This window comes from Mustelus asterias, chromosome 6 (genome assembly GCF_964213995.1).
Source record: "Mustelus asterias chromosome 6, sMusAst1.hap1.1, whole genome shotgun sequence".
NCBI lineage: Eukaryota > Metazoa > Chordata > Chondrichthyes > Carcharhiniformes > Triakidae > Mustelus > Mustelus asterias.
The window spans coordinates 101,376,773-101,390,671 of NC_135806.1; the positions used below are offsets into that span (position 1 = coordinate 101,376,773).

At 40.1% G+C, this 13,899-nt stretch overlaps 1 protein-coding gene across 1 annotated transcript in view; it reads right to left on the reverse strand.

Moving 5' to 3' along the window:
• LOC144495025 (ras GTPase-activating protein 1-like) overlaps positions 1–13,899 on the reverse strand; it is a 196,163-nt gene that overhangs the window by 103,330 nt on the left and 78,934 nt on the right. The window contains exons 6-8 of the mRNA XM_078214823.1: positions 11,031–11,062; positions 4,831–4,883; positions 1,093–1,243 (exon numbers count right to left, since the gene is read on the reverse strand). Coding sequence (XP_078070949.1) covers positions 1,093–1,243; positions 4,831–4,883; positions 11,031–11,062 — 236 coding nt within the window. The remainder of the gene's footprint in view (positions 1–1,092; positions 1,244–4,830; positions 4,884–11,030; positions 11,063–13,899) is intronic.

Consider the following 13,899-nt stretch of genomic DNA (forward strand, 5'->3'; position numbering starts at 1 on the left):
AGCCAGTAAGTTCAATGATAATAACTGGCGTTCAACTCCCCCTAATTGGAAGATATTGCTGCCTGATGTCCCTTGTAGAACCTGAGTCCCTTTTTCTGTGTTCTCAAGTGACAAGGCTATTTCAAAGGCTTTTTTAAAGCCCAAATTGGGTTTTACCAACCACTTCTTTTGGGTGCTTCAATCATTTGTGCCACATACCAATCTGTCTCACAACATCTAATTAAGAAGTTGTCCAAATTCGCACCATTTGGCAAATTTCCACCACCTATCCAAGAATTCAAAGAGATGCCCCAGGAGTTCTCCTAGCCATGTTGAAGCGATATCTCTGGAGAATTACAGGGGGCTTTGGGTCACAGTGGTTTTTCACCAGGTCTACTAGCTCATTAAATGTTTCTGAGTCAGGGACATTCAGATAAGTTCGCTTGCTCAACAAAGACCATGGGGTGATCTGTTGATGATACCATGTGGCCATCGTAATTATAAGCTAATACAACCAACAAACAAACAATGAGAATTTTTCTGGTTTAGGAGACAATGAAATATCGCTACCACCCAAACAGGAAATGAAACAGGAAAGCTCTGACTTACATCACAGCTGTAACACAGCAAAGGACTCATTGTGACTGAACTCAAAAGCCAAAAAAAAGTTGATAAAGTAAACAAAGACAAAAATGACAGAGAATGTAACACATAAGCAAAAAGGAAACTGAGGCAGAGGGAGAACATGCCAAAAAATGTAAAGGACAAACTGTATTCACTGACCCAACCTAGGAATTACAAAATAATTCCATATAATTATAATATGGATTTTTTTTGGTTTTTGAGTAGGAGGTAGTTGCTAGTGTTTATGGGAATAAAGCTGTTGACGGTTGCAGGTTTTTAATCTTGCAGAATGGTACGAGTGAATAAGCATTTTATCTTCCAGAGTGGCTCAAGTGAATAAGCTATTTAAAGAGGGATGCGGAAAAAAAATTGTGCCGGTCATGCAACATAAAACAGAAAAATGTGGGGATTAAATTGCCATGGTCAACTGTAATTTTCAGTTATTTCTGAACTTAATTTGAAAAAAGCTACATAAACGAGATTGGTTACCTGTTGTAATATCGGCCACCCATCATAAATTGATTGTTTGATGTTGGAGATATTTTAAATCGTTGAATATTTTCATTTGTCCGAAAATAAAGCGAGTAATCACCCGGTGTGTTATCCGATGGCCTTACAAGAAAGCCACATATTTGGCCAACTAAATAAAAAATACAAATTAATTATTCTATTTAATACTTTTTCGTACAATCAGTTTAGCAATTAAGTGTTTACTGGAACCATTTTGCATTTCAGGGAAACTGTTGCACACAGTCCATAGTCCATCATTCAGGTTTCCTGCAACCCAGTACATATTCTCTTGTTTTCCAACAACCAGGTCCCATTTCTACCCCTTTAATTCCATCATTAACCCTATTCATTATGTAAGCTGCCTGCTCATCCCTCACATCTTCCTTTCTTATCTTTGCTCTTCTGCAATTCCTCTCAACTTTAACCCTCTATTTACTTGCCCTTCGTTCTCAAGGTTGCTCAAAGATCAGAGGCTCCATCAATCCATTTTCCTTCTTTCAGTTTCCATTAAATAAATTGTTTACTTTCAAACTACAACTTTCTTCTGTATGATGTTTTAAAAAGAATCTGAAATCAAGATAATGTTATGTTTCAATTTTTGGAACTGTCTCAGAAGTCAGAATACTGTGCTACATTTTCTAACTGGCATCAAGATACAGTTTGCATCAAAATTCAACCGGTTTTGAAAATTGTCTCTTATCAGGTTAATAATGTTCTGGAGATTTACGGACAGCACGGTGACACAGTGGTTAGCACTGCTGCCTAACAGCGCCAGGGACTCGAGTTCAATTCCTTGTTTGGGTCACTATCTGTGTGGAGTCTGCACGTTACCCCCTGTGTCTGCGTGGGTTTCCTCCAGGTGCTCTGGTTTCCTCCTACAGTCCAAAAGACATGCTGGTTAGGTGCACTGGCCATGCTAAATTCTCCCTCAGTGTAACTGAACATGTGCCGGAGTGTGGCGACTAGGGCATTTCCACAATAACTTCATTGCAGTGTTAATGTAAGCCTTCTTGTGACTAATAAATAAAGAAACTGTAAAGAAAGATTACCAAACAGAAATTATAACAGGTTTATAATTTTCCAAACATGTATATACATATCTTAGCTATTTTATAAGCAACATTAAACATAAACATTATTTGAATAATGTTTTTAAAATGAATCCTTAAGTTTTTCTTTGAATAGATTGGAGCAGAAACACTTGTGCACGAATCGCAAAAACTCAGTCTGCAGGTGCAGCAGGTGATCAAGAAGGCAAATGGAATGTTGGCCTTTATCGCGAGGGGGATAGAATATAAAAGCAGGGAGGTCTTGCTGCAACTGTACAAGGCACTGGTGAGGCCGCAACTGGAGTACTGTGTGCAGTTTTGGTCCCCTTATTTGCGAAAGGATATATTGGCCTTGGAGGGAGTGCAGAGAAGGTTCACCAGGTTGATACCGGAGATGAGGGGTGTGGCTTATGAGGAGAGATTAAATAGATTGGGTCTGTACTCGTTGGAGTTTAGAAGGATGAGGGGTGATCTTATAGAGACATATAAGATAATGAAGGGGCTGGATAGGGTAGAGGTGGAGAGATTCTTTCCACTTAGAAGGGAAACCAGAACTAGAGGGCACAGCCTCAAAGTAAGGGAGGGCCGGTTCAGAACAGAGTTGAGGGGGAACTTCTTCTCTCAGAGGGTAGTGAATCTCTGGAATTCTCTGCCCATTGAAGTGGTGGAGGCTTCCTCGTTGAATATGTTTAAATCATGGGTAGATAGTTTTCTGATCGATAAGGGAATTAGGGGTTATGGGGAGCAGGCGGGTAAGTGGAACTGATTCGCTTCAGATCAGCCATGATCTTGTTGAATGGCGGGGCAGGCTCGAAGGGCCAGATGGCCTACTCCTGCTCCTATTTCTTATGTTCTTAAAAGCTAACAAAGAATTATTCAGTATTTCATAAAATAATAGGAAATTAGTGCCAGTGTGTGCAATCCAATGAACAAATTTACAGTTCTAACTAAAATACAAGTCCAAGTTTTTGGGAAAGTTTGAGGGCTGCAAGTAAAATATGATAGCATTAAAAAGACAAAAAGATGATTCAATAGGAGAATTTAAATCCTGATATTACAAAATATACAATTTTTGTTTGCAACTTGTTAAAGAAATCACAGATTGGGGAGGATAATGCAGCAATAGACAATGTTAGATTGAGCCAAGATAACATCTGGAATTACTATTAGAGTGCCACCTACTGTCATTGCAAGGAAATAATATTTAAGTCAACAGTTAAGTGCGGACATTTTAAAACTGCAACATTCATTTAAAAGGAATGTTTTCTTGACAGATTTTAAATGGAGCATGTATTACATATTAACATAATGCTCTCATCCTTAAAGGTTTTTGTACCTATATTTAGTACATTTACAGAATGAATAACAAATCAGTCATGATCATATTGAATGATGGAACAGTCTTGAAGGGCCTGGTGGCCAACTCCTGCTTCTGTTTTTTGTGTTCTTGTGAATTATGCAAGAACCATATATGTAAGTCATGAAGAATACTTGATCAAACCTTAACACAATGAGTAATGTAGTTGATGTGATAGATGGACTTTCAAAAAACATTTGCAAAATTGCTACATAATAGGCTTGTCTGCTGAGCTAAAGCCCATGGAATAAGATAGCAGTGGCAGCATGGATGCGAAGTTAACTGAGTGACAGGAAACAGTGACGAATGGTTGTGTTTTGGACTGGAGGACGGTATACTATGGGTGCCCCATGGTTAGAACCACAACTTTTATTGATCTATATTAATGACCTAGACTTGGTTTTGTAGGGCACAATTTAAAAATTTGCAGATGACATAAAGATTGGAACTATTGTGAACAGTGAGGCAGACAATAAAAGATTTCAAGAGGACATTGGCTGATGGAATGGGAGGGAATGTGACAAATAAAATTTAATAACATTTTGGTCAGAAGAATGAGGAAAAGTTATATAAATTAAATGATACAAGTCTTTTGAGGGCATAGGAATGGAGGGGCCATGGTGTATTTGTACATTGAAGGTAGAAAGGCAGGTTAAGAAAGCAGTTAACACAGCATACAGGGTCACTGGTTTTATAAACATAGGCATAGAGTACAATTGCTAGGAAGTTATTGTGAATCTACGTAAAACACTGAAATATTGGTATCCAATTCTGTGCACCACACTTCTGGAAGGATAGGAAGGCATTAGAGTGAGTGAAGAAAAGATTTATAAGAGTTCCATGAATTAAGGACTTCAGTTACATGGATAGATTGCAGCTGGGAATATTCACTCTGAAGAGAAAACGAAGAGGAAATTTGCAAAATCAAGAGGGGTCTAAATAAGAATAGATATTCTTCCCATCGTTGCAAGGTTTAAGAACCAGACAACACTGATTTAAGGTGAATAGCAAAAGAGCCAAAGGTGGAGGTAGATTCAGTTGTGCCTTTCAATAGGGAGTTGAATAATTACCTGAAGAGAAAGAAAATTGAAGGGCTATGGGAAAAGGCAAAAAAATGAGACTTGTTGCACTTGCATAGAGCTGGCCAGGGCACAATAAACTGAACAGGCTCCTTCTGTGCTCTAACCATTCTATCATTTTATAAGTCTTTTGACAAAATGGACAAAGGCACAAATTAGATAAAAAACGTTTTAGAAGCACAGAATGACATTTACACATTATTAACCACCACCACCTATAGTAAATCAATACCTGTCATTAGCAGATTATACGCATCTTGCTTTGATATCTTCCCATGAAACCAGCTGTAGAGTAAAATTGAAATTATGAAATAAGTTCTAAAAAGGTTTTTGCTTTAACATCATTACCTATACAAGCAGGGTGTGTTAACCTTGCAGGGTGAATCATGTGGAAGAGTGTACCACAAAGGTGAACTGTGCGTGATATTCAACTCTGGCATGGCTTGCTGGTATACTAGGAAGTTAAAGCACAGTGTGGCAAGGCTGCAGGTCATGCATCAGTCACAGAGGCAAATAATTCATACAAATTTTCTCCAGTCAAGATCCCAAAAATCAGACAGTCACAAATCTCGTACATGACAGACTATACCCAAATTCTGTCCTCTACATCCACCAGTATTTGACTGCTGAAGCTTCAAGGTCTGCATCCCCCCGCCAACAAACGTTCAGGTATATAAGATAGGGTCTGCTGCATTCTGAAATTGTCATGCTAACTTCATGCACTAATTAGTTGTTTATTCAAAGGCAGCATGGTGGTTGGCACTGCTGCCTCACAGCGCCAGGGACCCGGATTCAATTTCAGCCTCAGGTCACTGTCTGTGTGGAGTTTGCACATTCTCCCCGTGTCTGTGTGGGTTTCCTCCAGGTGCTCTGATTTCCTCCCACTCTCAAGATGTGTGGGTTAGGTGGATTGGCCATGCTAAATTGACCTGAGTGTCAGGGGTTTTAGCAGGGTAAATAAATGGGGTTACAGGAAGAGGACCTGGGTGGGATTGTAGTCAGTGCAGATTCGATGGGCCGAATGATCTCCTTCTACACTGTAGAGATTCTATGATTCTAAATGAAATTACAAGCAATTACAGATATTTTGACATCGCAAAGAAATAACTGAACAGGAAAAGAACCACGAATGCTCTATCTGGAAGACTTGAATTGTTTTCAAACACGAGTAACCTATAATAGGCATTCAATTCAATTTTTTTCACCTTTTATAGTCAGCTGAATGTCTAGTACATATTAACATCTATCATGTTTGAGTTCCAAATTCAAACTACTGTAATGGATCTAATTTTCCAATTGTCAATTCGAAGTGCTAATGGGGAAGACAGTGGCATACTGGTAATGTCACTGGATGAGTAATCCAGTGCTCTGGGCTAATGCTCTGGAGACATGAGTTCAAACTTCGACACATTATGCTTATGTATCCAGGATGACAAAAGTCAACAGGCCTTATACATGTTAACTTCTATGCTTGAGAAAATTCTTCCCTGGTAGCAAAGCATGACTATCTAGTACTTCATGTCGACTATGATGTAATTGCAAAGATGCAAGCAACTGCTACTGAAGCTCCACCTCTGATTGGTGAAATCACTATCCAGAGGGAAATGGTATTTGTTCTTGCTGAAACAGGCTAGCAAACTAGTGGCCTGGAGTTGAGAGTTCAAATCCAAATTACTTAATTAAAAAAAACTAGTAAAGATGATCATGAAACAACAAGATTATTATAAATACACATCTGGTACACTTTTCCTGTGGGGAAAGGAAACTGCTATCCTTGTACAATTTGGCCTATATGTGAATCCAGACCCACAGCAATGCGGTTGGATTTTAAATACCCTCTGAAGTGGCCTAGCAGGGCACTCACTTGTATCAAAACAGCTACAGAAAATTTGAATAATAAAACTAGAAGGGCTACCCAATATTTATGGCACCAGAAATGATAAAGACACACTCCACACAGTCGGCCCTGCAAAATCAACCTCATTAACATTTGAGAACTTGTGCCAAAATTGGAAGTGATATCCCACAGTTTAATCCAATAGACTGACATAGTCATCTTTACAACCAATAGACTGACATAGTCATCTTTACAACCAATAGACTGATATAGTCATCTTTACCAAATCATAGCTTGCAGTCAATGTCCCAGTCTTCTCCATCACTATTCCTGGCTCTGTTAGGCCAAGAGAGTGAAGACAAGGGTTATAAGCTCTCTAAGAAGAAAAACTGCAAGACCAGCGGGACAAAAGTTAACTGAATAATCATTTATGGGACTCAGTAAAATGATCAGTTTAGTGGAAGTGCAATTGTAAGACGTGTTTACTCTGCAGTTGAAGAGTTTAGAATGCATTTTTGGGATATCTTGGGGAGAGAGAGAGTTGGGCAAGAAGCATCAAGTGAATGCTCAGAAATTTGCCAGAAATAAATCGTTTGTAACTGTGCCAGTGCCAAGTGAGAGGCCTTTGTGTCAAGCTAGTGATAATACTTCACAGATTTGTCTGTGATATTGCTGGGGGAAAGAACAGCGTGAATTTGAATTGTCTTCTTGAGTTTGTATTGAGATCCTTCCAGTCCTTTTTGTCTGGTGTAATATAGTTCATTTTCTTTTTTTAATAAAACTTTTCTATTAAAAGTTCATCAACAGATTCCAGTGAAGAGGGGCGGCCTGGTGGCACAATGGTTAGCACTGCTGTCTCATAGCGCCAGGGATCCAGGTTCAATTCCGGCCTTGGGTCACTGTCTGTGTGGAGTTTGCACGTCCTCCCTGTGTCTGCGGGGTTTCCTCCGGGTGCTCCGGTTTCCTCCCACAGTCCAAAGATGTGAGTGTTAAGTTGATTGGCCTAGCTAAACTGCCCGTTAGTGGCAGGGAATTGGCAGGGTAAACACATAGGGTTACAGTGATAGAGTCTGGGTGGGATTGGTGTCGGTGCAGACTCGATAGGCCGAATGGCCTCCTTTTGCACTGTAGGAATTTTTTGATTCTAACTTTCCTCCAGTTTCTAAAAACATGTTTGGATCCATCAAGTTAGGTTTCACTCTGGGATCAGACTTGCCCAATATTAACAAAGCTGGGATCATAACATGGGGGAAAGCCTACTTAATCAAGTCCTCATCAATCTACCTCTCATGGATATTCTATCTACGACAATATTGGTAAGAGTAATCACCACACAGTCTTTATAAAGACCAAGTTCCACCTTCATATTGAGGAGACCCTCCATTATGCTGTCTGGAATAGATTCAGAACAGACACAGCAGCTCAAAATTGGGAAGTTAAGGAGGACTGTGGGCCACCAACAGCAAAGCTGTATTTAATCATAAGCTATAACCTCATGGCCTAGCATATCTCCCACTCTACCATTACCATCAAGCCAGGGGTCCAACCTTGGTTCAATTACGAATGCAGGAGAGCATGCCAGGAACAATACCAGGCATACCTAAACAGTAGAAGCAGCAGGCTATAGACAGAACTAAACAATCCCACAACTAATCAATCAGTGGCAAATAATTAAACAATTAAGCAAAGGAGGCAGCGACTCCACAAACAAGTTCATCCTCAATGATGGGGAGCCCAGCATCTCAGTGCAAAAGACAAAGCTGAGCATTTACAACCATCTTTGGCCGGAAGTGCCATGTGGATAATTCACTTCGGCCTCAGCCTTATGGTCCCCAGGATCACAAGATACCAACCAGTCTTCAGTCAATTCAGTTGACTTCACATGATATCAAGAAACAGCTGAAGGCACTGGTCCTGACAACATTTCCACTGTCGTATTGAAGATATTGAAGACTTGTGCTCCAAAATTAGCTTCATCCCTAGCCCGGTCTGGTCCAGTAACTATAACACTGGCATCTACTCGACAATGTCCTGTTGACAAAATCAGGACAAAACCAATCAATCGACTCTCACTCATCAGCAAAGTGATCGCAGATATTGTCAACAGCTGGCACTTACTAAGCAATAGGTTGCTCACTGATGCTCCATTTGGGTTCCGCCAGCTCCACTTGGCTCAAGGCCTCATTACAACCTTGGCCCAAACATGGACAAAAGCACTGAGTTTCAAAGGTGAGAAGAGAGCGACTGCCTTTGACAACAAGGTAGCACTTGACTGGATGTGGGAACTTCAGAGGTGAAACTCTCCATTGGTTGCAGTCAACCCTAGCATAAAGGAAGATAATTATGGTTGTGGGGGTCAATCTTCTCAACCTCAGGACATTTTTGCAGGGGTTCCTCAGGGTAGTCTTCTAGGTCCAAACATCTTCAACTGCTTCATCAAATGGCTTACTCCTGCTTCATCAAATGGTCTACTCCTGCTCCTAGTTCTTATGTTCATATTTTTACTTTGTAATTCAACATTTACCTTGACTCAGGATGGATACATGGGCAAAAACAGCATAGTCACCACTAGGTGATTCAAATTTGCTTTGCCAGGAAGACATGTTGTGAGGCTAATTTTCACAAGAGCCACACTATCAATTCTTAGTTGTATGTGTCATCATGCCATTTCTATCTCCATTGATACTACAAAATCCTATCTGCATAGGATTCAAAGGTAGTCATGATGTGGAGATGCTGGCGTTGGACTGGGGTAAGCACAGTAAGAAGTCTCACAACACCAGGTTAAAGTCCAACAGGTTTATTTGGTAGCAAATACCATAAGCTTTCGGAGCACTGCTCCTTCGTCAGATGGAGTGGATATCTGCTCTCAAACAGTGCACAGACACAGAAATCAAGTTACAGAATACTAATTAGAATGCGAATCTCTACAGCCAGCCAGGTCTTAAAGGTACAGACAATGTGGGTGGAGGGAGCATTCAACACAGGTTAAAGAGATGTGTATTGTCTCCAGACAGAACAGCTAGTGAGATTCTGCAAGATTAGGGGGAAAGCTGTGGGGGTTACTGATAATGTGACATAAATCCAACATCCCGGTTTAGGCCGTCCTCATGTGTGCACTATTCATGTTCATGTCACACTATTTTTAACTCCCACAGTTGCATGGACCTGCAGAGTTTCACTGGCTGTCTTGTCTGGAGACAATACACATCTTTTTAGCCTGTCTTGATGCTCTCTCCACTCCCATTATTTTGTTTCTTAAAGACTGGATTAGTTGTAAGTATTCGCATTCCAACCATTATTCATGTAAATTGAGTCTGTGTCTTTATAAGTTCTGTTTGTGAACAGAATTCCCACTCACCTGAAGAAGGGGCTTAGAGCCTCGAAAGCTTGTGTGGCTTTTGCTACCAAATAAACCTGTTGGACTTTAACCTGGTGTTGTTAAACTTCTTACTGTGTTTACCCCAGTCCAACGCCGGCATCTCCACATCATTCTACCAGTTACACCTTGCTAACCTGGAAAAGCCACATCTATCCCTACTCTCAGCTTCCTTTTAGCTAACCATTACTTTATCCATGCTAATTTGATACCCACTATGCCATGTGTACTCTTGTGTAGTAACCTTTTGGAAATCCAAGTACTTGCCTTGTTTGTTAATTCCTCAAAAAACTCAATTTCCCAATTTACTCAAAAACCATGTTGATTCTGCCTGATCCTATTATGATTTTTTAAATATCCTGCTACAACTTCCTTAATAATGGATTCTGGCAATTTCCCCATGACAGATGTTAAGGCTAACTGGCTGAAAGGTTTCTACTTTCTGTTTCCCTTCTAGCTTGAATAAAGGTGGTACATCTACATTTTAAATTTGTGATTTTTATATCTGCTGCAACCCTCCAGATCAAAGCCTCTGTAATCTCTGCAGCCACTTCTTTTAAGACCTTCGGATGCAGGCCATCTGATCCTGGGAACTTGTCAATGTTTAGTTCAATAGTTTTCCCAGCACCTTTTACCTAGCGCTAGTGATTGTTTTGGATTATTGCCTCCCTTTCACCTCTCAATTTTCAAATATACTTGGGAGGTTTTCTAGGACTTCTACATTGAAGACAGACACAAAATATCTGTTCAACGCTTCCACCATTATTTTCCAATATCAATTCCCAATGCTAACTTTAGTTGCTCCTTTCCTCTTAAATACTTGTAGAAACACTTACTATTGTTATTTATATTACTAACTGGTTTCTCTCATTCTATTTCCTCTCTCTTTACTTTTTTAGTCATACTTTGCTGGTTCTTAAAATCTGGCCAGGCTACTGATTTACCACTAATCATTGTACATTTTTATAGTGTGGCTTTCAAATTGATATTATCCTTAACTTCCTTGTTTAGCCACGCATGATGCATTCATTTCAAAGAGTCGTTCTTTCTTACTGGGATAAATCTTTTCTGAGAGTTATTAAAGTCTCCTTAAAATAATTTAGGAGCTTTGTTTTGGATGAAGCAATTTGTATTGCTATACTCATTGGAATTTTTTCACTTTCCCCCGCTGTTTCTGAACTGCAACTAAATTAAAGAAAAAAAATCAAAATCTTACATTTTTCCTTCATGTGGATCTTCTTCACGATCCTGTAAACACAATTAATATTAGATATTCAAACAAAATGTATGAATTTGTACCTGTGGAATTGAATAATAAACGTTTTGCACATTCATTAAAAACTGTATATAACATATCTTGAATATTTCTTCATAAATACTATGAATGTCACAAGACAAAATTTTAAAAACATCATTCCAATTTTCCAGCCTGACTCAACTGGTCATACTCTAGCCTAGCCAGAGGTTGCTTTATAATAAAAGATGGAAAGATGATTCCTGAAAGATTTAAGGCCAGCCCTCATTAATAACAAGTAAGCAGATTTCTTTTATAAGACCCATTATTCATTGGCCTCTTAAAATCCTGAAGCTCATCTTCAGAGAAAATAACTGCTGAATACATGCATTGATTGGATGGCATTCGGTAGCACCCAAAAGTAGGATGTCAATGGGGACAAGCTATCTGAGGATTTTGGTGCCAAAGTCTCCAATGGCAGGTCATGAAGGAGAAGTTCTGGCCTCATTGATGGTGTTCATGCTGGTCACAGGCATATATTCAGCAACTGCTCCTTAAGTGAGGACTTGCACTGGAGTCATGCTGGATCAGCAAGTCCAGCACTAACAAAGTCAAAGTGGTTCTTGTAGATGTGTGGGACAAACTTAAACCATCTAGATTTTCCTCTAATGTCATTTTTAATGTCACTGGAACCACTAGGCCAATCCAAGTTAGGGTAGTACATTTCCTTTCCTAAAAGGCATAATTGAATAAACTGGGTTTATGTTAGAAACTAGCAGCTTTCTGGTTACTTATCCTGTGGAGGAGACGATGGCTGACAGGCAATGTCGCTAGCCCAGTTGCCCAGTGACCCATGTTAATGCATTGGGGACATGGGTTTGTATTCCACCACAGCAGCTGTTAGAATTTAAATTCAATTAATAAATCTGGCATTAAAAGCTAGCCTAATGTTAACCACAAAACCATTGTTGATTGTCATAAAAACTCACCTGGTTCACTAATATCCTTGAGGGAAGGAAATCTGCCGTTCTTGTATCAAACTGCTACAAAGTCTAAAAGGAACGAAACCGGATGACAAGCCAACATCGGCCTAGGCACCGGAAATGACAATGCATGGGAACACCACCATCTGCAAGTTCCCCTCCAAGCCACACATTTGTTTTTTATGGACTTGCCTGCTGCTGTGATTATCTGGTCCCACCAAACTTTTAGCTGGGCTGCTGAATCTCCCACAGTGGATCCTGCCACAAAAGGGCCAGAAAATCCCAGCCATTGTCCTGACTTGGAACTACATCACTGTTGCTTCATGGTCACTGGATCAAAATCCTGGAACTCCCTTCCTAACTACACTGTTGATATACCTACACAACACGGAATGCAGCAGTTCAAGGCAGCGATTCACCACCACCTTCTCAAAGCTAGTTAGAGATGGGCAGTAGATGTTGGCCTAGCCAGCAGTGCCCACATCCCGTGAATGAATAATAAAAATACTGTTCACCAAGCTTTTATTTCCAAACTTTATTAAAAACTGAATTCAAATTCTCAAACTGCCTCAGTGAGATTTGAACTCGCTTTCTCTGTATTTAGTCGAGGCCTCTGGATTAATAATCCAATATTATGGGCAGCACAGTGGTTAGCACTGCTGCCTCACAGCACGAGGGACCTGGGTTTGATTCCCGGCATCTGCCCGTTCTCCCCGTGTCTGCATGTATTTCCTCTGGGTGCTCCGGTTTCCTCCCACAGTCTGAAAGACGTGCTGGTTAGGTGCATTGACCATGCTAACCATTATGACCACCATTATCTTACTCTTTTTCCTTTTGAAAAAAAAAAGATTTCTTGAAGATCATTGTCATTTGAAATGGATTTTGCCACTGTATGTTTGAAAACTGGCTTTGCTAAAAGCATAGTAGAAAAGGAAGAGTCCAACTGTTGGGACTACTAGTTGACAAGCCTCTGAGGAAAATGGTGACCCTTATTGCATAAGAAATTGTTTTAATCTCGCAGAGTGGTTTACAGATCAAGATTACAGAGCAGAGTCCAAATAGTATGAAGTTTGGGCATTTCTGATTCTATGATTAATGATTTATGATTTTACAATTTCAACTGGAGTGGTAGAATAGTGATGCTATTGGAGGCCCAGACTAATGCTCTTGGGACACGAGTTCAAATTCCAGCATGAGAGCTGGTAGAATTTAAATTCAATTAGTTAATAAATCTGGAATAAAATGCTAGTCTTAGGAATGGCAACTATGAAACAACTGGATTGTCATAAAAACCCACCTTGATCACTAATGTCATTTAAGAAAATTAAATCTACTATCCTTACCCAACCTGGCCTACACGCGACTCCAGACACGCAGCAATGTAGTTGGTTCTAACTGCCTTCTACCAACCAGTTGTATCAAATACTGCAGCAAAGTCAAAAATGAATGAAACTGTATGGATTACTTACCATCAACCTCGACACTGGAAATGCCAAGGCATACCCTGCCCCGTCAACTACAAAGTCCTACTGACTAACATGTGGGGACTTCGCCCAGCATTTAAAGAGCTGCCCCTTAGTCTAGTCAAGCAACAGCCTGACTCAGTCATACTCACTAAATCCTACCGTGCAGCCAATATTCCAGATTCCCTCATCACCATCCCTGGATATGTTCCAGCAGGACTAACGCAGTAAAGATGGTAATACAATAGTATCATACAGTAAGGAGGTAATGGCTCTGGAAATCCTCAACATTGATTCTGGACAGCATGAAGCCGCACAGCATTAGATCAAACATGGGTCAGACATTGGCAGATGATAGTCACCCTCATGCAGTAAAACCTGGGCAACATTTGGGCTTGGGCTGAC